Genomic DNA, 26263 nt, shown 5'->3' with positions numbered 1-26263 from the left:
ATGGATTGATTTTTTTTTTCATTATATAATTCAATTTTCAATACTACCAAGTGTTAGGCTAACCCACTTAGGGGGATCAAGTTGTTCTACCCCTCCCCTAACTCTTAATTGTATGTTTGAAACATGTTTAAAGTTTTATATTGCTTTATGCTTCCATTAATTATTCTATATTGATTATTTTTTTATATTGATTGTGCATGCTGTCATAAAGCTACTGGCTCCTCATTTTGAGGATGTTTTGGGATTTAATTGGACTGCTTAAAATCAAATTTGATTCAAGAATTGGTGGATTTTTTTATGATGTTTAATTCTATTGTTATTCGATGAGTTTTAGTATAGATTGTTTTTGGTTGGAGATTTGGTGCTTTATTATTATGTTATTTTATGGATTTTAATATAAACTAAATTGGATTGTATTTACTACTTAGAGTATAGTTGTGGTTATTTTGGCTTGTATGTAGATTATGTTTTGTTTTATAGTTAGTTATTTGATGCTTGAATTATTTGGAATACAGTTGGATTATTATTTGGTTAAATGGTTTTATTTATTTTATGATTATACTTATAATTGTTGGCATAAATTGCATTTTATTTAAACTGATTGGTTATTTGATGCTACACAATTAGTTTTTAGAAGAATTGTATAATATGAATAAATGCAATTTACAGGTCAAAATAGGTTTACCAATTAAAAAAATTGAGATTCGATTTTTCAGTAATTGAATAGTTAATAATGGTTAATTTGGTTTAGTTTAATTATTCTCTAATAAATAGTTTGGTTTAGTATAGGTTTTATTGGAATTTCGATTTTCAGTTATTTCAGCTCGGAGTCGAACTGATCAAATGCTCACCCCTAGTGATAATTTGCAATTATGTCTAAACGTGCCAATTGTGGGTAAAATTAATCTAACGTTCAAATGCTAGATTAATTTTATCTACGATTGTAAAAGTTTGGTTATAATTGTAAATTATTGCAAATATTTAGCTTTTATTTCTAATTTTAAATTTTACTTTAAAAATTAAATACAATTGCATCTAACACCAAATATTAGGATACCAAAATTAAAATTGAAATGTTAGGATAAATTACAAATGATGAAAATGTTTAGCATTTTATATCCAATTACCCAAAATTAACATGGATAAAAACTATAAAAAGACAATAGATCAAATGGCTTTTTTTTAATCAATTAAAATAGAAAACTTTTATTTTCATAATATTAAATTATTATGATTATTTTTGACAACCTAGTTATTTTTCTCTTTCATTTTTATATGTACTATTTATAGATAATAGATTTGTTAAATAATATATATATTAAATGTACTTGAAATTAGGAATTTTTTTAGGAAAACGTTTTTTTAAATATTTTTTTAAAAGATATTTTTTAATAAAGAATGAGTTATTTTTTTAAAAAAATTATTTTTTAAACTTTAACAATTTTATTTTTTTTATTAAAATGTAAAAAAAAATTATAAATTATATCATTAGTCTAATATTACCATCAAGCAAAAAAAAACATTTAAAAAACAATTTTAGTAAAAAATATTTTTTATATATAAATCATTTTTACTGAGATTTAAATCTATATTTTTTTCTCATCTTCACAGGCCGAATTTGAAAATCTTGATAAAATCCCATTTAGCTATGGAGTGAAAACTCCATTGTGCAAGTTGCGTTATATTTTTAAGGCAAAAAAATACTTTTAAGCTCCAAGCAATAATTTATAAAATCAAATAAATAATTTTTAATTTAGTTAATCCTTTTAAATTCTATCAATTACTCAAAATTAAATAAATTATTATTAATTTAATTAATACATTTCAACTTATAAATTGAAAATTTACTCTTACAAACCCTCACTTAACGCTGTGTTTTCATCAAACATAAATCTAGCACGTCAAATGCCACTGGCTTATGCAGCGCTTAAATCTCTTTTACATCTACAGGCGACACTCTTATTTCAGATGATGTGCTAATTTTTAATGAATTAAATGAATCCATTGGTTGAGAAGAGCTTATTTTACTCTCATGTACTTGAAAAATAAGGCTTTTTGCCTATTACTTCTTTGCTCCCTTCTCTGCATTATCTATAACCCTTTTATTCTATCTTCTTCTTCGTTAAACCCTTTAAAACCAGGAAACCCAACGCCGTTACCAAACTCCACCCTTCCTGAGGAAGAAGAGCCATGAATCCCTCTCTCCTCGCTGCCCCTTCTCCCTCTACTCCGCCTCTTCTCACACCTTTCCTCACCTCCTCTCCTCTCCATCTCTCCACGCCTTCCTCTCTCTCCCTCCCTACACGACGCCGTTTCAGGTTCTCCGTTCCTCGTAATTCCTCCGATAAGCCAACTGATGTCTCCTCCGATTCTGTGTCGACGTCGTCTTCTTCATCAGCATCAGCCATTTCTGATGTTTTTGGGGGCAAGCGAGAGCTTACTGGGTTACAGCCTTTGGTGGCAAATCTCTCGCCGCCGGTGAGATTAGCAAGCTCCGCTATTATTCTTGCTGGAGCTGTGGCTGCTGGTTATGGACTAGGGTTTAGGTTTGGTAAGACTCGGAATTTGGCTTTGGGTGGTGCCGCTGCTATGGGGGCTGCCGGTGGCGCTGTTGTTTATGCTATGAACTCGTGCGTACCGGACGTTGCAGCTGCTGATTTACATAACTATTTGGTTGGGTGCGATGATCCCAAAGCCGTTAAGAAGGAGGATATTGAGCAGATTGCCAAAAGGTTAGTTCTTTTGTTGGTCTGTTGCGAATATATTCAATTGTTATACCAAAAAAAAAAAAATCATATGTTTAGTATGCATTAGTAGTTTGTCTTATGTTTCCTGCTGAATTTATGGTCATTTATACATCTGCAATTTTGGTTAGTCCTCTTTTTTCATCCACTTCGTTGCTAAATGCTAATGATGCTTTTAATTTCTTTTTTCTTAGTTTTGAAATTCCCTTTTCAATGTTTGATATCTCAGATATGGTGTAAGCAAGCAGAACGAGGCATTCAATGCGGAACTTTGTGATATATACTGTCGGTGAGTTGAAGTTAACTTTGTTAGTAGTTGAGATCAAATTGCTTTTGATTCTATCTGCAAAGATGTGCATTTAAGAGGTGGATTTGAATTTGTGTTTTGAGTCAGAATCCAGAAAACACCAACATAATGTATTCTTTCAAAAATGGACCCTTTAGTAATTTCCTTTTTGATTTTCTATTTGCAAGCGGATTTCATTGACTTTTCTTTTCAATGTTTTTTAATTTTCTGCTTTGGTTTCTGTATAGGTTTGTGTCATCTACTCTCCCTCCAGGAAGTGAAGATCTTAGAGGGGATGAAGTTGAAATAATATCCAACTTCAAAAGTGCATTGGGCATTGATGATCCTGATGCTGCCAACATGCATGTGGAGGTATTATTACATTAATGGTTCTCATGCATGTGAAAGAAATGATTATCTTTATGGTTGAATGTGGTGAATGGATATACTTGTTTCTTTGAAAATGCTGTAGATTGGTAGGCGGATTTTCAGGCAAAGGCTTGAAACTGGAGATCGTGATGGTGATGTAGAGCAGCGTCGGGTATGCTTCTTGTAATTTCAGTTCTGCATATCTTAACACTGAAGGTAGAGATTTGTATATGTGGGAGTTTGAATGAAGATGCGGAGCTTGACCATTAGTACTGATTCTCCAGTGCAGGCATTTCAGAAGCTGATCTATGTGTCAACTCTAGTTTTTGGAGAAGCATCATCATTTCTTTTACCTTGGAAGCGTGTTTTCAAGGTTACTGATTCCCAGGTATTAATTCATATAGTGTATCCTTTTTTAAGTCCATGCCATGATTTATAATTGACCTTTAATGATGATGTCTGCATTGATAATATATATTATGATATGACTGTTTGTGAAATGTTGAAATGCTTCTAGCTTCACATATTGTCATGTTTGTGTTGGCTTTCATTCTTTAGAGTTTTACATAATTATTTCTTTTTTCATTGGGTTGTAACAAATTAATTTCTCACATTATTCTGATTCATGCAGGTTGAGATTGCTATTCGTGATAATGCCCAGAGTTTATATGCTTCAAAGCTAAACTCAATTAGCAGAGGTAGATGCAATGTGTATTAAGGTCTTTAATATTACTGTTCTACCTGTTGGCTGATCCAAGCGGCTAGCAAGGCAGCAAATGCTTTATATGCAGTGTTATTAAAGGTTCCAAAAGGTGCCTGATGAGGCTGCCTTGCCTTGCCTGGGTGCACACCCCAGTTCAAGAGGCGAGTGCCTCTCTCACCAAGGTGCTAGGTGAGGCAAGGTGTGCCTCTTTTAAAGTAACTTTTATTTTATTTTATTTTTATTGTTAGGGTTTCTCTCCTTCTCTCCTCTTTCTTCCTAAACCCTAATAAAGTGGAGTGAATTAATCTTTCTTTAAATTTCATTTCCTTTTGATAACCTTATTATTTTCTGCTTATATATATATATATATATATTTATATTTATATATATAAACTTAACTCAACTCAACTTAACTAAGTTTTTATCCTAAAAATTTATTGGGATCGACTACATAGATTCTCTTTCTCCATTCTAAATGATTTTGGTTAAATAATTGGAAATGTGTAATGCTTCTAAGTCATGTTGTATTGCTCTACTCCAAGTCAGTTTAGGTCTACCTTTTCTTTTCTTTCTATTCTTTAACTCAATATGCTCTACTTGTCTAATTGGAGCCTTCGTATGTTTACGCTTCACATGACCAAACCATCTCAATCTCTCTTCTCTCAACTTATCATCAATTGGCACCACTCCTACCTTTTCTCTAATACTCTCGTTACAGACTTTATCTAGTCTAGTATGGCCACTCATTCACCTTAACATTCTCATCTCTGCAATTCTCGTCTTAGACACATATGGCTCATTCATTGTCCAACACTCACTACCATATAACATCGTCTATCTAATGGTTGTACTATTAAATTTTTCTTTCAACTTATTGGGAATCTTGCGATCAACTCCCATGGCACATCTCCACTTCAATCATCCGGCTTTAATTTTATGACTAACATTCTCCTCACATCTCTCATCTATTTGAAGGATTGAGTTGAGGTATTTAAAGCGATTACTTTGGGGCAATACCACTCCATCTAAACTAACTTCTTCTCTATCATCAGTTCGGCCTTCATTGAACTCGCAATGCATATATTCTGTCTTCGTTTTACTTAATTTAAAGTCCTTTGGTTATGGCCCCTCACTTTAAAAAGGGCCCTCATCTTGCCTCTTTGGCTAAGGTTGTAGGTACCCTGTCGTCTCTCGCCTTAATAACACTGTTTATATGTTGGGCAGTGCTCAACTTTATCCATGTGATATGGCCTAGTGTATGCCAAAAGAAGCTTAACTTTTATCTGTACGATGGGTGTTGTATAGTTATCCACAGTCAACAAGTGCTGCCTTGTTACTTAATCAACAATTACCAATCAATTGATCATGCATCTGTTTGTTTGGCTTTGTTGTAAAGCAATCATTGTGGAATTTTTTAGGTTTATATGATATGATATTTACAACTGTAGCAGAATCTGTTTGTCAATTCCTAAAGAAATTGGCCAAAATTCTTGGGGATGGATGAGTGACAATTGATTTATATATTTTTTTTCAATTAGCAGGAAATTTCAATAATATTTTGCTAATAATTTAGACACATGGGTTGAGAAGTTCCTTTTGCTATTGACACCAATACTTGCACTCAAACTAGGTTCTAATAAATTTCCTTTTCCTTTCAAATAGATGTTGATGTGGAGGAGCTTGTTAGTCTCGGGCAAGCGCAACGTCATTATCAACTTTCTGATGAGGTTCCTTCTTCACAACTTGATATGTTACATTGAGAGGTATTTTTTCTTTTGGGGGTTTGTGGTTGGTTCTTTACATGGTATGCTGTGTTTTATACAGCTTGCTGAGGACTTGTTTAGGCAGCAGACAAGAAAACTGGTTGAGGAAAATATATCAGCAGCATTGGATGTTTTGAAGTCTAGGACAAGAGCTGCGTATGATTATTATCACTCTGCTCAAATGCAGCTTTTTGTCACAAATTTATTAGTATTTTACTATTTTATTTTCAAAGAATCTTTATTCATTATTTTTCAAAGTATCCTTAGCAGTGTCATTTATTATTGCAACACATTTCATTTGCAATATCTAATTAATTTAGGTTGTATAGGAGGGGTGTTGTGCAAGTCGTGGAAGAGCTCGATAAGGTATTGGCATTCAACAATAAGCTTATTTCATTAAAGAATCATCCTGATGCAGCTTCCTTTGCTCGCGGGGTTGGTCCAGTTTCTCTACTAGGTAAGGATGCAATGGAGCTTTTGATTTCCTTTCATGAATGAATATTGACATCTCTAATCCACAAACTGGCACTACTGAAACTTTGTTGTCTAGGTGGTGAGTATGATAATGAGAGAAAGATGGATGACTTGAAGCTTCTTTATAGAGCTTATATTACAGATGCTTTATCTAGTGGTCGCATGGAAGAAAATAAGGTAACAAATGATGGCCTGACATTCTATGCTGCTAAGGTTTTTCCTCCCTTCTTGTGTGTATGTGATCTCTTGTTCTTGCAGGACTTAATGTGTTAATTGCAAAATTTATTCATGAACCTTAATTGATCACATTGGAACTGCCTTAAGAAGAGAAGGGGAAAAAAAAGAAAAATTAAGAGGTGTAAATTAGCTGAGCTTAATTGCGTATTAAGGTGAATGTTTCATTTGCTCAATTTTTAGCAAGCTCAAGCTCAAAACTTTACTGTCCAAGCGTGTTTAATTAAAACTTTTTGAGCCCAAGCTGAATTCAATACTGTAATTGAGCTTAAACATAAATACAAAATTGTAGCTATTATAAAATATTTTTTGAAAAATATATATTTTTGAACATTATCAAATCCTTGTATGGAGGGTGGCTCCATCCATATGTAGAGTAGGGCTACACTCTTTTTATATTATTTATTTTCAATGTGATACAAAATTTCTTGTCTTTTCATGTGATATTAAAAAAAAAAAATCTTTTGTAATTTATTTGTTCAAGCAATGTATTAGAAAATCTCATGATATACTATAACCTAAAAACAAAATTCTGCTGAATGTAATACTAAAAGGCCAAGTTTTGATTGTTTAAATTTGATTATCTATAAAATAAGAGCCTGTTTGTGAGTATGATTCATTTGAGCTCACCTATGTTTATATTTGTTCGTTTATTAAACAAGTAAAAAATTTTCGTTGAAACTTGTCCAATAATCATGCACATGATGAATGATTTTGTTAAAAGTAAATGCATGAGAATTGATGAAGTTGAGGAATTTATATAAATTGGAATGATAAAAGGTGGGATGGTTGCTAATTTTGGGCTTGATGACAGAGTTTGATGGTTAAGTTAGTGTGGTATTTGAGAAAAGAATTTTGAATTGGCATAGCCTTGATGAGGGTATTTCATCTCATCTAGACTTTGCTTGGGAAATTTTGGTAACAAGAACTGTCCCTTGGCCAAAATGTAGACGTTAGGGTTTCCAAATGTATTCCTGTTTTGTGGGTTTGGTGGTTTTATGCAAGCATGCTTTTTGAACACTCTAGGCCTATACATGCCTTTTGGCCAAGACTTTATTGGGCTTAACTGAGTTTGGCCATTCTTGGTATGGATTGTCCTCTTGGATTACGTGGTAGGTGACCTTTAGATGATTGGGTTGCTGTTGGAGTAAATGGAACAACAATTGGATATTTTATTTGGGTTGGCTTACTTTGGTCGTGGCCTTCTGCCATGTGTATGATTGTTGGGAGATGGATCAATGCTATCATCAAGTGCTAGCAAAGTAAGGATAAATTTTGACAATTGTCCTTGAACTTATCTAGTTGTAACATTACAATCCTTCAACTTAAAAATGTAATATAAAACTCCATCAACTTTCAAATTTTGCACAGTAAAATCCATCTAACCTTCAATTATCAGTTTTTCAGTTCGACGTTGATATGGACAGTTTTAGCATGGAGCTTGTCTGTATTTCTCTTTTCTCTCTCAAGCAATGTATAAATTGAATCATTTTTCTCTCCATAGACATAATAATTTTTCATGTGTAAAGAGAATAATTTTACACTTTGCATAAGAGAGGAAAGAGAAATGTTGACTAAGTACTATGCGAGAGTTATTCACATCAGTTTCTAATTGGAAAATCAGTAATTGAAAGTCAGAGAGATTTTACTATGCAAAATTTAAAAGTTTAGGGGATTTTATGTTACATTTTAAAAGTTAAAGGACTGTAGTGTTACAATTATATAAGTTCAGGGACAGTTGTTAAAATTTATCCGCAAAGTAATTACAGGTATTTTGTAAATCGATCTATTATAGAGAACCGACAAGATTTTGCAGCCAAAACACCTTTAGAAATTTAGGTTTCAAGATGAAATTAGGAGTGAACTTTAGTAAACTAAATTGATTTTATTTGGTAGATGTGGAATTGATTTTATTGTTTGTCTTGCAGAAATAAACTAAATTGGCTTACTAACCGCTTTGTTTAGCACTTGTTTGGTGTTTTGAGATTGTGCTCACAATTTGTTTATTTTTTTTCTCCCACTTTGTTGAACAACAAAGGGAAGGAGAAGTTCTGTAAAATTTCCAGTTCTCCTTTTCCAACGTAAAACAATGATGAGTGATGCATGTTATGCTAAGAAATGGGCAAATGGAATTTTAACACATATGTAGAACATTTTACGTTTGGAAGTGGTAAGAAAGGGGAGGTGTTGGTAAGTTATGCTGTTTAGCGAGAGATGGCAATTTGATCCTGTTTTGAAACTGAAGGAGAATCTCTGATCTGCCAAAGGTAGCAGGGTGTGGATGGTTTTAGGTTGCCCTGCCCTGCTTCATTTTGCCCCAAATTTAAAAAGTTTTAAATTATTATATAATTTAGAATTTTATAAGTATATAAAAATTTATTTATCTTTGAAAATTGAAATATATAATTTATTACTTAATTTGTTTTTCTTTTCTTAATTATTAATTAATAATATGAAATATTTAGCATATGCACTATAGTTTTTAATTATAATAATGATATATTAAAAATATGATTTTCAATAATTTGTAAAATCGTAAAAAATAAATGGGATATTCATTCCCATCACACTGTTCTCTTTCCCTCCTCGAAGCTTAATGGGTGGGGATGGGAATGCTAAAACTTGATTGCAACATTGCTGTTCCTATTTTAGGCCAAAGGACAATTGTGGGATGGTATCCTTGTTCCTATTTTAAAGATTAAGGTAGATGAATTATAAAGGTATCAACTCACTGTGAACTCTGGAAGAGAGTAATGGAGCACAAGTTGTGATGCGTCATTCTTTAAAAACCAATTTGGTTTTATTCAACATTTTATGTTTGATAGATTTTGTAATTTTAAAATCCAAGTTAATTTGAAAGTTGCGTTTTCAATTCAACTGAACACAAATAAAGGGGCGTTTATTTTGAGGTTCATGGGGTTGATAGTTAACCCTTTGACTGTTTATAGAGGCTAGATATTTGCAATTTACAATTTAACCTAATCCCAATTCCTTCACTTCCCTTCTATAGGTGAAATTGCTATGCAAATACTCCGTTTTGGTTCTACTTAACCTGAAGCCCTTAGATTCTAGGGTGCTCTTTCATATCTCTAGTTTCTTTTTAACCCCAAATTGGAGTCTAAAATCTATCATTAACAAACATCATGCACTGAGAGAGATTCTCTAGGATGTACTTTGTCAACTCATCGATGATCAAAATACACTTCATTGTTATATTTAGGTACATAAATGTGAATATGAGTTCAAAAGAAGTTTTTGCTTTTTGTTGCATATTATTGGTGTTTTCTTTGGTATTTTACAAACTTATTTATGTATTATAATTTTATAACTTCTATTATTTTCTTTTTTGTAGCTATCTGCATTGAATCAGTTAAGGAATATATTTGGTTTAGGGAAAAGGGAGGCAGAAGCAATTACACTTGATGTTACCTCAAAGGCATATCGTAAACGACTTGCACAGGCTGTTTCCAGTGGAGATTTAGATTTGGCAGCTAGCAAAGCTGCCTTCCTGCAAAATCTGTGTGAAGAGTTGTACTTTGATGCACAAAGGGCAACTGAAATACATGAAGGTATCGAATAATTTGAATCCATCGGTGTATTAACCTGTCGTGTGGATACCTTTTACTATTTTCTGGAATTAGTTTGATTTAGATTTTAACATATGGATTGTAGAAGTGAAGATTGGCATAAAGGCTTAGTTGACTTGAGAATTGTCTAATGAATTTTCTCTTCTTGTTTTGTCAAGAAATTTACCGACAGAAGCTCCAGCAATGTGTGGCTGATGGGGAGCTGAGTGAGGATGATGTTGTAGCTTTGAACCGTTTGAGAGTCATGCTCTGCATTCCTCAGCAAACTATTGATTCAGCTCACTCTGATGTCTGTGGCACTTTGTTTGAAAAGGTAATGTTTTTGATTTATGATTATGTTATATTTCAACACTAGTAATAGTAGCAAAGCTTTCCTCAAGTCTTTCTTATAAGTTTCTGTTTATAATTGGGATTGGGATCATAGAGGTGGATATATAACTGTAGATATTCAGACTCATCTATCAAAAAGGCATCATGATGGTGAATTTGTTGCCACTTTGGATCTGTTAAGAGGAAACCAGAAGGTTGTTCCATTAGATGGAAACCTGTTTATACCCCAGGCCTGGTCAAATTAGCAATTCCCAAAATCTGTAGTAATTATCGAAATACAACTGTTGATGCAGCAAGCAGAAAAGCAAGGGAATGCTGTTTTGTGGATGAACCAACAAAAGGTTAATACATTTGATGTTATAGGCAAGGTTCATACATTTAATGTTGTGGCCTATATTAAGCGTTGATAGAACATGATTATATAGTAGCTCTTGGTTGGATTGTTTCTTTAATTGCTTGCTTGCATGCTTTCTTTCGGAATTTAGGCCAATTCTTTTATGCGCTTATCGTTTACTTAGAGCTCTACCTCTTTTGGCTTGCAAATATGCTTTCATAATCTGATAGTTGAAGTATACCAAACACATGCTGTCAGATTAATTTACAAAATCATCCTGCTGGCCGATTAGGTGAATTATGCTGACCTAAGTATTTGCCCTTTCAGGTGGTCAAGGAGGCAATTGCTTCAGGAGTAGATGGTTATGATGCTGATGTTAAGAAGGCAGTAAGGAAGGCTGCTCATGGCTTACGATTAACTCGGGAGGCTGCCATGTCTATTGCTGGCAAAGCAGTAAGAACACATTTGATTGCTCTTCATTAATGATTTAAGTAAAATATAGATTCCAGATAAAAGATTCTTATACTTGCTTTTTTATTCATGATCCACCATGTAGGTTCGAAAGATTTTCATAAACTATATAAAGCGAGCACGGACAGCTGATAATCGTACTGAGGCTGCAAAAGAACTAAAGAAAATGATTGCTTTCAATACATTGGTTGTGACTGAATTGGTAGGTGACATAAAAGGAGAATCTTCTGATACTCCACCAGAAGAGTCCAAGCAGGAAGAAGAGAAAATTAAAGAGGATGAGGAATGGGATGATGAAGAATGGGAGTCCCTTGAGACGCTGAGGAAAATAAAACCTAGTGAGGAGTTTGCTGCAAAGATGGGGAAACCTGGTCAGACAGAGATAAATCTCAGAGATGATCTTCCTGAAAGGGATAGGACTGACCTTTACAAGACATACTTGCTATACTGCCTAACTGGGGAAGTCACCAGGATACCATTTGGTGCTCAAATCACCACAAAAAAGGATGACTCAGAGTATGTTTTGCTAAATCAACTTGGTGGGATTTTGGGTTTGACTGTCAAGGAAATTGTGGAAGTTCACAGGAGCCTTGCTGAGCAGGCTTTTAGGCAACAAGCTGAGGTGATTTTAGCTGATGGACAGTTGACAAAAGCCAGGGTTGAGCAACTCAATGAGGTGCAGAAGCAAGTTGGCTTGCCACCGGAGTATGCGCAAAAGGTAATAAAGAGCATTACAACTACGAAAATGGCAGCTGCTCTGGAAACTGCCATCAGTCGTGGGAGGCTCAATATAAAACAGGTAAGAGAACTGAAGGAAGCAAATGTTGATTTGGACAGCATGATCTCTGAGAGGTTGCGAGACAACCTGTTCAAAAAAACTGTGGATGAAATTTTCTCATCAGGTACTGGAGAGTTTGATGAGGTGGAAGTTTATGAGAAAATCCCAGCAGATCTTAACATCAATGCTGAGAAGGCCAAACAAGTTGTACGTGAACTTGCTAAGACTAGACTATCAAATTCACTAATTCAATCTGTGGCACTACTAAGGCAGAGAAATCATCAAGCAGTGGTATGGATTCTGTGAACATACATGTTTTTAAATATTTACTTTTTTGAACATACATATATGATAGTCATTGAAGTCGTAGTGGATTAATTTATTTGCATGCGTAGAGGGCAAGATTTGAGAAGGTTGTTCTGATCATGTAGGTTTCCACACTTAATGATTTGCTGGCTTGCGACAAAGCTGTGCCTTCTGAGCCATTGACATGGGAGGTACCAGAGGAGCTAGCTGATTTATTTACCATCTACATGAAAAATGACCCACAACAAGAAAAGCTGTCCCGGTTGCAGTATCTGCTAGGGATAAGTGATTCAGCAGCTGCTGCTCTCAGGGAGATGAAAGATATACGATCAGTTGGGACAGAGGAAGAAAAATTTGTATTCTAACTGTTAATAGTATGACAGTTGTATTAGGTGTGCCTGCCAAAGATCTAAAACCTTTGTTTTCTGCCTAATGGAAGACTGATTCTTGGAGGGAAGTTTTCCTTATGTAACATAAGGTGATGAAATTTTGATAGCTACTGAATAATTACCAATGTGATTGTTCATTGAATTGCTATTTGAGGATGGATTCTGTTTTCAATAATTTGCCAATGGAATGTTATCCGTATGTGGAGTTACCATTTTTTGGAATCGGAGTAACTTCATCTTAAAGGGGGATTGACTGTTAGACTTCAATATTTACGTTATATATATATATATATATATATATATATATATATATATATATATGAGATATTTACAATTTCATTATTGGATTTTGCTCTATATTATAATTTAATTTTCTCATTTTATGCTTTTATATTTTAATTTTTAAATTTTAAAAAATTAATTAATTAATCTCTAAACTTTATATTATACCACATTTTAATATTTATAAATAAATATAATAATTTAATTTTTGTCATTGTTATAAATATTAAAATTATAGAATTAAATTAATTGATAATTAAAATTAAAAAATTAAAAAATTAATTTTTTAAAATTTAAAATATAATATAATATAATATAAAATTTAAGAATTAAAATAAGTAATTTTTTAAAATTTAGATATTAAAATATAATATAAGATAAAATTTAAAGATGGAATTATAAATTTTATAAAAATAACATATTGGGCAAGAGTGCCAAAAAAAAAAAAAAAAAAGACCCGCAGTGCATTTTTCAAAATTCTTCAGCGCTTTTAATTTTAAAGATTCGCTCAATGTACATTTGGATTTACCACAATTAAATAACGATCAACGGTGAGTACAGTTGACTCGTTAATTGGTAGTGATAGTTGTCAGGGGTTTAATGACTTTAAAACCGTGTGGCACTTAGTATAGCCATATGAGGATAATTGTTAAGTGAATTTTTTAAGTGTAATAAAAATATATAATCAATTTTTATCTATATTGTACCTCATTATCGATTTCCTTCATAATCTCTTACTCAAGTTTCTTAACTTAGTTTTCTTTTGGTATCCTTATTAGTTCTAATTTATTGAATTAATTTAATAGAAAAATTGACTTATACACTGTAAGAGGGAGTTGTGTTAGCGCCGCACGGTGGTTTCATTAGGGCATTTCATTATTACCGTGACATAGTTCATGGACTGAAAGTTGACTTGAAATTTTTTTTTTTATTTTATAAAAAATTTGATTTTAATGATAATAAAATTTGAAGAAATCATATGTAATTATTAGGCTAAAGTCTACTTGAGTTGTGACGGGTAACCATCGAAGCCAAACGACTTCAATGGAGTAAAGTTTGCTTAATGTGAAAAGGGCTTGAAATATGATTAAAGTATGTAAAACTTAAAATGTGCTTATGTTCATGGAACTTCATACAAAGAAAGAGAGTTGGATGCCCTACAAAATTACTTTTCTATAATGTTGTTCGTGTACTTTTAAATTTAAAATTTAGATTTTAAAATTAGATGTCTAATTTTTTTCAATTCTAAAGACCTATCACATAAATAAAAAAAGATAAAATAATGGCTATTTTTACTATCACATCAAACTTATTCTTTTTTATTTGAATATCTAATCGCCAGTTTTTTAAATGCGTGTGTGCATACACATTTTAAAGTGTTAAAAGGACATTTATTTTGTGAGAATTTCTGATATTTATTGTGAGCTTTCAATCTTAAGCTAAAATTTTATCTATTCACTTTTTTTTTTGGCAAATCATCTCTCTCATATCTTCATTAGACATTCAGATGTATAATTGTGCGTTGAAAGTTGCTTCAAATAAAAAGCCAAAATCCATTTAACCGCCTTGGTGAAACTTGAGGAAAGGTTAAGTATACGTACACTTATCAAATTGAAGCCCCTGTGTGTAAATTGGCTTAATAGACTGTTTGGCATTGAGTTTTGAAGCCTGAAATTATTATTTTTGAATAAAAATAACATTTTAGATGCTATTGAAAAAAGTAGTTTGGAAAAAGCTATTTTGTTATTTTAGTGTTCTTATAACTAAAACTGATCAAATTTAATTTTTAATTATTTTTTAATACTCTCTAAGTAGTATATTTAAAAAAGTGATTTTTTTCGGTAGCAGTTTTAACAGCAATGCCAAACGAGCCCTCTAGCGCTTGAAAAGTGTTGCTTAATGAAGAGAAAAGCTTAAAAAGAAACTTTGGGAAGTGAATATAGGCATTGGAGGCCAAATCTTCTCAAGTTACTCTTTTATGTTTCAGCATTTTACATGTTTTGATACATACTTACATCTGCTTATCCTTGTTTTTAAGTTATAAAAAAGAATACATTTGCATTTAATGGATCTTCTACCTACTGATTCTTCGTTTGAATTATATATGCACAGTTAAAACACATCTTGATCGCACACACTGAAGTGCTTAGCTTCCTTTTTAATCAAAGCTTTAAGAAAGAGTCGAAAAACGTTCAATTCTCCATCAACTTGAACACATCCTTTGGCACTGCAGACTAAAGTGATAGCTTTTTTCGACAAGAGTATAACTCCCAATTGCCTCTCACTTTCTTCTTTTATCTCAGTTGTTCTCTCCTCCTTTCCTCCTGCAACTTATTTAGGATGACAATGGGTATGGTATTTGCGAAAATCACTTTACTCGAACTCAAATCCGATTAATATCCTCAAAATTCGAATCTATCCCAAATTCTATTAAAATTTATTCTCTATTATTGGAACTCATCCAATACCTGATTATTATTACCCAAAAATATTTGAACCTATTAATTTTATATATTAAAGAAAAAAAAAGAGAAATGAGAAAGGAGAAAGCTTCTATTTTCAATTTTAGGAATCTTAAAATTAAGCATGATTAGGAAATCTCTCTTTTTGAGTTTTTCTTTTGTGATTGGTCTTGCAATTTAACTAGTTAAATGGTAGATTAATAAAGAGGAAGAAGAAAAAATTGTAGTATTTTCTTTAATGATGAATAGAAAATAATAATAATAATAATAATAATAATAATAATTTGTTGTCATTGCCTTTTTCATTGTCAATTTGCCATTTGCGGTAGTGTTAAGTTGCAAGACCAAGCACAAAAGAAAGCCCATAGAAAGAGAGGATCCCAAATCATAGGTTTTCATTTGGTAAAATTGATATATATATATATATATATATATGATTGATTATGATAGGACCTATGTGAAATTTATTATTAAAATCAATTATTATGGTGAAACCGATATATGTATGTATCACTAGTCTTGTTTAAATCGAAAGTCGAAATTGCCATAAATTAGAATAATGCACATGACTAACAAAAGGACCTACCATACACTGATTGATATTTTCATATGCCATTTGTCGCCAATTAAGCAACATAATATTTAAAACAAATTCATGAAAAATTAACTTACCCTTTGCTAAATTACAACTAAAAATGTAGGCTATGACATCTTTATTATTCTTAGCAAGCAATTGCAATCTATAATGAAAGTGGAACAAAATCCTATCATTAACATGTGAATGTTGGGGAGTGTGTGTTTTGCAATGAAATTAAAAATTTTACTGGATAGAAAAGAAGAATAAAATGCAAAATGAAATGGGTTACCCTGCCAAGAATAAAATTCTTAGAATCTCAATGAAAAAAAAAAAAAAAAAAAAGCGAATGTGATTTGAATATACTGTTACCCTGAAGACCTTCATGAAAGCATCATATAAAGAGTCAGAATATTAATAACACTGAAGCCAATCACAGTACCTTATAAAAAATGCAGGTAAAATGATGAAAAAAACTAATTTAGATTATTAACGCTTTTTTTTTTTTTTTTTTTTTTTTTTTTTTTTAAATTCTCATTCTCAACGCAAATCTGTTTGTGTTGGTTAATATAAAAAACATTACAACACATTTTTTATTGTGTAGTTAACTTATATTAATATAAGGACACAAATTTACTTGCATTGGTAAATTTTTAAAAAAATAAGGACACATTGAAAAAAGTTGGTAAATTAATATTACTTTAAAAATATAATTATAAAAACTTATAAGCATTTGTATAAGGTGAATTTCTATTATTACTTGATTTAAAACAAAGTAAATATTATTTTATTATAAAAAATAATGTGATTGAAAGAAATTTTATAATTTATTTTATTAAATTTTTATAAAATGATACTTTTTTTTCTATAAAATAGTTAATTAACGAAAATTTATTAAGTTAACAAAAAAAAAATTTCACATAAAAGAACATAATAATATTTTTTAATAATGTTAAAAAATATTATAAATAAAATATACTTATTTAATATTTTCCATTTAACATCTATTATTTTAATTAAAATTTAAGATATTACAAAAAATATAATAATTTAAGATACCGAAAAAATTTTACTTTTTTCATTAAGTTGATAAATTTTTTTGTAATTAACTATTTTATGAAAAAAAAAAAATTATTTTATAAAATTTAATAAGATAAATTATAAAATTAATTTTATTTTATTTTAAATCAAATAATTATAGGATACACCGTATTAAAAGTTTGCAATGCTTATAAATTGTGTCAGGATAATTTGTCTGATAGTTAAATTTTACGTTGGAAAAATTTTGATGGGATAGACCACTTTATTGTAGGGTATATACATTAATTTCAAGGTATAATTTTCGTAAGGCCACTAGTCTTGCTCAACTTCGAAGTTGGGATTGCGAAAATTTAAATTGATAAGTATTCTCTGTATTTTTCTTTTTCCTTCTCTCTGTTAGCACCTTCAATTTATCTTCACTATAATTGTAAAAATTATAAAAGGTTAGAATTTTTTTTTTTTACCATTTTCCCAAATCTAAAAGTTTCATGTTTTATTTCAACTCTTATTTTGGATTTATTTATTTCTTTATTTTTATTTAAATTAATTACTTTAACATGATGTAGTTACAATTTTGTTTTTGGCGATATATAGCCTAAATCATCATCATCATCTTATATATATATATATATATGTTTCATGTTTTATTTCAATGCTTCAATCTAAAAAAGAAAAAAGAAAATTATTTAATTAGCTTAGGCATTTATTAACCCAATCCGACTATCCAATAAAAGCATGTATTCACCCACCCACCTTCTTGCACTGTTATTTGTTGGGAGAGCTTACCTACCAAGTTATTATTTGAAAGTAGTGCTTGATATGTGTATATTAGGCATTTAGGCTCATAGCTAGCTCCTATTTAATTAATAGTATTTGTCATTGTTATTAAATTTAGATCGAATTAATTGATTGAATCAGTGAACAGATGAATCGGTTTTCAAATCGGTCTGAATTTGAAATTGAACTAGATAAGAAAGAAATCTGGCGTGACCCAGTCGACTTGACGATTGAATTAGTGAACCGATGTGATCTGATTGATCCAACCAGTTCAATTATTCAATAAAATTTCTCTTTTTTTATTTTATTTATTTTTAGCATAGAGACTTAAGCTCAAAATATCATAAAAAGTCTTTATAATCAAAATCAATCAAGCTAAATTGGTAACTATGTATTTTTTATTTCAAAATATTTATGTTTTAATATACACTTAATATTTTATAAATATTGAAAAGAGAATTATACATTTATAAAATTTTTTTGCATTATATTACTGAAATACTTTATATAAAATTTAAAAACTCTATTAAAATTTATTAAATATAACTTAATAAATATTAAAGTTTTATTTTAAATAATTAAAATTTAATTAATTATATTTATTTATATTAATAGGTATTATACTCAACTCAACTCAACTAAACTTTTATCCAAAAAATTTGGGGTCGGTTATGTAGATTCTCTTTCTCCACTTTAAACGATTTTGGGTTAAATCCTAAAAAATGTGAAATGCTTCTAGGTCATGTTGTACTACTATCCTCCAAGTCAGTTTAGGTCTACCCCTTCTTTTCTTTATATCATTTAACTTAATGTGCTCTACTTGTCTAACTGGAGTCTCCGTATGTCTGCGCTTCACATGACCAAACCACCTAAATCTCTCTTCTCTCAACTTATCCTCAATTAGCACCACTCCTACATTTTCTCTAATACTCTTATTACGGACTTTATCTAGTCTAGTATGGCCACTCATCCACCTTAACATTCTCATCTTCGTAACTCTTATATTAGACACATACGACTCCTTTAGTGCCCAACATTCACTACCATATAACATGGCTGGTCGTATGGCTGGTCGGTAAAATTTTCCTTTCAACTTATTGGGAATCTTTCGATCTCATAAAACTCCTATGGCATGTTGCCACTTCAACCATTCGGCTTTAATCCTATAACTAACATCCTCCTCACATCCCCCATCTACTTGAAGGACGGAGCCGAGATATTTAAAGTGATTACTTTGGGATAGTACCACTCCATCCAAACTAACTATTTCCCTATCACCAGTTCGGCCTTCACTGAACTTGCAATGCATGTATTCTGTCTTTGTTCTACTTAACTTAAAGCCTTTTGACTCTAGAGTACTTCTCCAAAGCTCTAGCTTTCTATTGACTCCTTCTCGTGTCTCATCTATCAGAACTATATCATTCGCAAAAATCATGCATCAAGGGATATTCTCTTGTATATGTTTCATCAATTCATCTAAAATTAATGTAAAAAGGTAAGGGCCTATCGCTAAATCTTGGTGTAATCCAACTGAGATAGGAAAATATCTCGTGTGCCCACCCACCATGTGCATAATAGTAGTTGCTCCTTCATACATATCTTTCAACACTTGTATGTACCTAATAGATACCCTCTTTTGTTCTAACACTCTCCATAAGATGTCTTGGAACACTATCGTAAGTCTTCTCCAAATTGATAAAAACCATGTGTAGATCTTTCTTCACATCTCTATATTTCTCCATCAAGCTTCTAAGAAGAAAGATCGCTTCCATAGTTGAACGATCAGGCATGAAGCCAAATTGATTGGGAGAGATAAAAGTGTTATGACGTAGTCGATATTTCACAACTCTCTCCCACAACTTCATAGTATGGCTCATGATTTTAATTTTTCTATAGTTTGAGCAACTCTGTATGTCTCCTTTATTTTTAAAAATAGGTACTAAAATACTTCTCCTCTATTCATCAGACATTTTCTTTGAGTTTAGAATTTTACTAAACAACTTAGTTAACCATGCAACTCCCATATCTCCCAAATATTTCCACACTTTAATTGGTATTTCATCGGGTCCACAAGCCTTACCCACTTTCATTCTCTTAAGTGTTTCCTTTACTTCTAAAGGTCTAATCCTTTTAGTATAATTCACATTCTTTTCTTTTGCTCTGTAGTCTATATTCATGCTATTACTATTTTGACTATTATTAAAAAGATCATCAAAATAATTTCTCCATCTTTCTTTAATGTCCTCATCTTTCATCAACACTTTTCCTTCGTTATCCTTAATGCACCTAACTTGATTGAAATCTTGACATTTCTTTTCTCTCCTTCTTTCTAATGTATAAATATCTTTCTCCTCTTCTTTAGTTCCAAGTTTTTCATAAAACTTTTCAAAGGCTTGCACTCTTGCTTGACTAACTGACTTTTTGCCTCTTTCTTTGCTATTTTGTACTATTCATATGCCTCATTATTATCACACTTAGATAATTTCTTATACCATTCTCTCTTTCTCTTCACTGCCCTTTGTACTTCCTCATTCCACAATCTCTCTTTTAAGGGTGGTCCATGTCTTCTAGACTCTCAAAATACTTTTTTAACTACTTCTCTAATCTTTGATGCCATTTATATCCACACGCCATTGGCCTCCACATCCAGCTTCCATGCTTCGGACTCGAGAAGCTCATTTTTGAACTTCACTTGCTTTACTCCTTTGAACTCCCACCACTTTATTTGAGCTACACTATTTCTTCTAACCTTACTTGAATTGTTCCTAAACTTGACATCCATGACCACTAATTGGTGTTGACTTGTTAAATCCTCTCCCGGAATGACCTTACAATCCTTACATAGAGCTCTATTTGTCCTCTTGGTTAAGAGGAAGTCAATTTGGCTTCTATGTTGTCCACTTTTGAAAGCCACTAAATGTGATTCTCTTTTTATAAAGTAGGTATTTGCTAGTATTAGATTGTATGCCATAGCAAAATCCATGATGCTTTTTCCCTCCTCATTCGGTCTCTTTGTCGGGTCAACCTCCAAACCGAATGTAATAACACTAATATTTATAAATAAATTTAATAATGATACTTAATATATAAAATTTAAATAGGCTTAATAAACTCTACATGAATATTGTTTACTAAATTTAAATTAATTTCAAAGTCAATAATCTATTATTAAAATTAAATAAGATTGAATACTTGAAAATATTCTATTAAGTACCTTCTTTTATTAAGTACCTTCTTTAGATGGTGTAGTTATTGTAGCAAGGGTTTTACGGTCGCTGGACGAATTATCACCGAAGTGGGAAAAGTGATGAGTCGCCACTTTAATTTTGAGGAAAATTAAAGAAAACCATTTGTAAAAATTAAAATTCACTTTGAAAACAGAGATTCTAGGTTCGGGGTCCGTATACGGGTGGGGAAGGTGTTAGGCACCCCACCTCGTCCCTCAACGAGGGTAAGCAGATTTAATGTTGTACTCTTTATAAATTGATAATTTAGGGGTTAGAATAATGATGTTAATTCTTTGTACGGATAAAAGGAATATTTGATATTTCACTATTTTGAGCTACCCAAGAACACGAGTAGATGAGATGACCCTTCAGTGAATAGGTGTTATGTAATAGATTTTTAGGGGGTTAATATGAATGCCGAAGTTGTGATATTCTCAAGCAAATTTTTGTCCTATAAATATGAGTGCCTTGAGGAGGACTCTCCATCGGGCCTCATCCTAATATTCGGGATACTTTGGGAAGAACTCTCCTGCTGATCCCTTAGTGTATTAAGCATTTAATTCGAGAGCTCGGATAAGAACTCTCCCCCAATCTCTTAATATATTTTAGTTTGAATTTAAGCTAAGAGAATTCAGGTAAGGACTCTCTCCTGATCTCTTAATGTATTCTGTTAAAATTTAAGAGGAGGATTTCAGGTAAGAACTATCCCCCAATCTCCACATATTTCATTAAGATTTTGGTCGAGAATTCGAGTAAGAACTCTCCCCCGATCTCTATATACTTTATTAAGATTTTGGCTGAGAATTAGGGTAAGGTCTCTCCCCCGATCTCTTAATATATTGCGTTAAAAATTAGGCTGAGTTTGGGTAAGAACTCTTCCCCAATCTCTTAATATATTGTGTTAAAAAAAATTAGGCTGAGTTCAGGTAAGAACTCTCCCTCGATCTTTTAATATGTTGCATTAAAAATTAGGCTGAGTTCGAGTAAGAACTCTCCCCCAATCTCTTAATATATTGCGTTAAAAAAATTAGGCTGAGTTCAGGTAAGAACTCTCCCCCGATCTCTCTTAATATATTAATAAGAATGGTGTTTTATAAGAACTTCAAACTAGGGATTTAGGTAAAGGGTCTTTCTTGGTCCCTTTTATATGGGAATGAAGTACCAAAGACACAAGAAACTCCTATGTAAAGCTTTTCCTAGCCTACGGGACTTATCACTAGATGGCGGATGATAGGCCGAACTCCTTGCCGATCTTTTGCTTGATCGCTTTATCAGAACTCTTTAGTTTGCGACATCCGATCTTTTTTTAGTTGCTCACCCGGGATCTGAAGTTGTCTTGATTCCCGATCTATTGTCTTATCGCCTGGGCTCGTTCCAAGGCCTGATCTCATAACTTATTTGTTTGACCTAATCTTGTTTCCAACCTATTCGACCTTTGCTACACCTATCTTCCTTTATCATTTTTCATTTATTCAGGACAAAAACTCTCATGTTAAAGTACTCCTGCCTATATTCTTTAGAGTATTTACGAGTCGCCAATGACTCAAACATCTAGTCTCGAAAGGAATGAAAACTGGGTGACGATAAATGGAGTTTATGAATGAATAAAAAGAAGACACAGGATATAACTATGGGCCTAGATAACCTATTCTGAGATTTAGTGTGACTGGATATAAAAGAAACTTTAAAAGAAAACTCAAGAAAACAAACCAAGGATATTCAACAAAACGACAGTTTAGACGCTTACCTGTGGAAAGTTGAGGAGACAGGCGAGCTGACTCCGGTATCTACAAATCTTGGAAAGGTGAAAGCTGACGACTGAAGGACTTGAGCTTACCCGAGGTAATGGGAATAGATCGGAACGAAGTTGAGCTTGTAGGGTAATGCACAGATATTAGGGCGGTGGGAATGAGGCGGAGTGAAGATGGTTTCACAGGGTAATGCACAGGATTTAGAGCTCCTTTTGATGAAATACTTCAGAAAATAGGTTTCTAAAGTTTCTCAACACTTTAAAAGCTTCGAATGATAAGTTGTAAGACTGAATCAAAGTCCAAAGTCTTTCCATGATAATCACCACCTTCTTCCTTCTACAGTGTTGCATGCAGGTATTTATAAGGAATGGGTGTCCAAAATGAAGGGTCAGGATCTTATCAGGGGGAGATGGAAGGCTTAGATTCAAAAGGACATAATATGATGTTTGAGAATTAAAGAGAATCAAAATGGAGGGTCAGGATTCCATTCAGAATATTTGTCCTTTCTTCCCTTAATCCAATGGTCAAGGGTCTCACCTTACGAAATGGATCCAAAGGCTGAGAATAAAAGGCATCGAATCTGTCATCTGCTTTTGATCTGAGGGCTCCAGATCCATCCTTACAATTATAATCAATGGTGTAGATCAGAATGTATAGGGCTGCTTTAACTGTTTTGGTGTTTAGCGACTAGGATGGTGTCCTTGCGAAAGAGATGTGTGGTGAGGATCTGATCATGCCTGCAATGCTTTAACCAACTCAGATCTAATGGTGGGGGAAGCTAATTAAAGGCCATGATAGGTAGTTATTCAACTCCCTGAGTTCTCCAATCTTACGAGCCGTTCCTTACTTTTCTGATCTTCCCATTATGACTGTCCCCTTTTAGGGTCATTATTCCGATCTCTATCTCTTGCATCGGGTCCCTTCTTATTTCCTGATCTCTCTCATTCCTGATCTTTCCTCTCTATCTAACTTTTATTGGTTAAAGTAATAAATTCTTCAGTTACCAATGCGTCCGCTTCGGGTTCTGTATGCCATAAATGCCAGAGCCTTATATATATGTCGAGAGATTTTCCTTTGCATATTCACAACTTTCTCCGGTGAACCTTCAATGTTTCATTCTTTAGTTCCTGGCTTTTCTGGCAAGAATACTTCCCATGTCAACCACTTTAATCTTTTTCCGAATGCTTTCTTTGTTCATTTCCCAAAAATGAGCAACTCCGGTGATCAGAGGTTCATGAGGGTGTCATCTGATGATGGTGAGGGAACTGGACTAATTAACCGATCAAGGTCGAAACTAACTACTGCACTGATCTCGGGTCGGCCCATCGGCATGGCTCGTAGATCAATCTTTAACAAGAGGACTGCTAATTTCAATCTTAACATTGGTGACAGCCTCTTGAAGTTCACTTGGTTCCTTACCATGTCGAGGGTCCAGATTGTAGCTCGGTTCTGGTCGATGATATCAACAATGATGCCGCTCAATATCATGAGAGTCATAGTCACTCCACCTGAGCTGTACATCCGCCCAGTATTTATTGTTGGCTTTCTGATTAAACACATCCTTTGATTCAACCACAAGACTAGGCTTTGACATAGGCTAGCATTCTAGGCTTCGGAGTAGTCTTAAGCTAGGTAGAATGTAGTGCTGATTTTGAGAGATCGCCTAAATTATGTAATATGATCTTTTGAGGTTTCCCAACTGATGTAATCTGATCTTTTGAGATCGCCCAAATAATGTAATATGATCTTTTGGAAATGAAATAAAATTTTTACTCGAAAGTTTTTGTTTTGTTATTGCATTGGTTATTTTTTCGATCTCTGATAAGTGTACTCGATCTGATGCCTAGACGAATCGCCATTCAGCAATCCGTGGGTTTGGAAATTTGTTCAATTCGATGACCTTAGTTGACCGATCTTATTTATCCAATTTTTTTACTATGTTTCTGGAACCTTCTTGTGACGTATCAAAGAGGCGACCCGGTCCCACAAACCGATGCGTCACTTGGAACTTCATGAGCATTTAATGCTCAGACAAGTATAAATAGGGGAAAGGTTAGTCATTTGTTTCCTTATGTCATTTTCAGACCTTCCCCTAGCGATTTCAAACTTTCTCTCGCTTTCTAAAGTTTTCAGGCACTGATTCACACTCCGATAAGGGTTTTGATCTTTTCTCTGTTAATTTTCCTTTTTATTTTGTGAAAATGAGTGGTACCGAGGTTAGAGAGCTACGAGCCCGCCTTCCATCCATATTTCATGGACGTTGGAAGAAGGCGATGTGATTAGACCAAGTGGATGATCTAGCACAGCCATCATTTCGGTTATTAGTCTGGCTACCAGACCGAAGTGAGGAATGTCTTTGAGAAAGGAGAACCTGCCAGTTGATGAACTACCGTCTGTCCTTCGAGAAACTGATCTCCAATCCATAAGTCAAGAATACAATCTGCGGATTAACTCTTTTAAACTGATCAGATGCCATGGTGATCTTCGTGCCAATCACTTCTTTGAAGAAGGTGATCTCATCATAGTGTACGAGGAGTAGCTAAAGTTCGGGCTTCGTTTTCCCTTGGATGCATTTTACAAGGCTGTTCCAAAATTCCACCATGTTTCAATAGCTCAAGTGCATCCGAACTCCTGGCGAACTTTAGTAGCCTTCAGAGGTCTCTGCAGAGCCAAGAGACTGGAGCCCACGATTAGGGTCTTTGCTGAGCTGCATAGGCTTACCCAAAGAAAGGATGACGAATTTTGGTTCTTTCAGGCAAAGCCGAACTGTGGGCTTTTCACCGATCTCCCTTCTTTGCTGAAGAACTGGAAGGATTGGTTTTTCATCCTTAGGAGCAAGGATCGAAACGGCTTTGAGGGGATCCCACGTAATTGGAATTATTTGGTCCCCCAAGTCCCTAAGAAGCTTACTTTAAATAAAGACGAAGACGCCATGGTGAAAGAACTAAAAACTCAGGCGACCACCCATAAATATTCATGCTTAGATGCGATCATGGCTGAACTGAAATGGTGGATGATGCAGCTGATCTCCCATGACGATTACGAGCTTCAGCTTTCTGACCTCGGTCCTACTACTGGTATAATCCGGATCTCTAGTCTCTCAATCTTAGCAAACTTACTGACTTCTTCTTTGTGCAGGTATGGCGGGTGGTGACGCATCAAAAGAGAGCCGCAAGCGAAAAAGGGAGGTCTCTCGAAAGGTACGAGCGACGAAAGAGACTACTGCCACCGTCGCTCAGACACCTCGACAAGACTTGGTAGAAGAACCAAGCTCCCCTCCTCAGCCTCAGGAGCAGCCAGCCTCGAAAGTAGAGGTCGTCGTCTCTCCACCTCAATAGATTGAATGTCTGCCTCCTCCGATCTCTTCCAATGTAGAAGGGG

At 33.3% G+C, this 26263-nt stretch overlaps 1 protein-coding gene across 1 annotated transcript; it reads left to right on the top strand.

The window, feature by feature from the left end:
- The first annotated feature begins 1864 nt into the window (after positions 1-1864).
- On the top strand, positions 1865-12990 carry LOC110641617 (protein TIC110, chloroplastic). The gene is made up of 15 exons (XM_021793404.2): positions 1865-2732; positions 2974-3033; positions 3279-3402; positions 3503-3571; positions 3689-3787; positions 4031-4097; positions 5765-5829; positions 5927-6021; positions 6195-6322; positions 6416-6516; positions 9926-10142; positions 10319-10473; positions 11152-11277; positions 11381-12364; positions 12505-12990. Exons 1-15 carry the CDS (start codon positions 2191-2193, stop codon positions 12742-12744), a joined length of 3072 nt encoding a protein of 1023 aa, XP_021649096.1. The 5' UTR covers positions 1865-2190; the 3' UTR covers positions 12745-12990.
- Positions 12991-26263: the final 13273 nt, after the last annotated feature.

Source organism: Hevea brasiliensis, chromosome 12, assembly GCF_030052815.1.
Source record: "Hevea brasiliensis isolate MT/VB/25A 57/8 chromosome 12, ASM3005281v1, whole genome shotgun sequence".
Taxonomy (NCBI): Eukaryota; Viridiplantae; Streptophyta; class Magnoliopsida; order Malpighiales; family Euphorbiaceae; genus Hevea; species Hevea brasiliensis.
The sequence above is the reverse complement of the archived record's forward strand: the minus strand, read 5'-3'. Positions and strand labels throughout refer to the sequence as shown.

Bases quoted from the DNA above. Each gene is read 5' to 3' on its own strand.
- LOC110641617 (XM_021793404.2), top strand. From the start codon at position 2,191: ATGAATCCCTCTCTCCTCGCTGCCCCTTCTCCCTCTACTCCGCCTCTT. The intron at 2,733-2,973 runs GTTAGTTCTTTT...TTGATATCTCAG, and splicing joins ATTGAGCAGATTGCCAAAAG to ATATGGTGTAAGCAAGCAGA. The intron at 6,517-9,925 runs GTAACAAATGAT...TCTTTTTTGTAG, and splicing joins GTCGCATGGAAGAAAATAAG to CTATCTGCATTGAATCAGTT.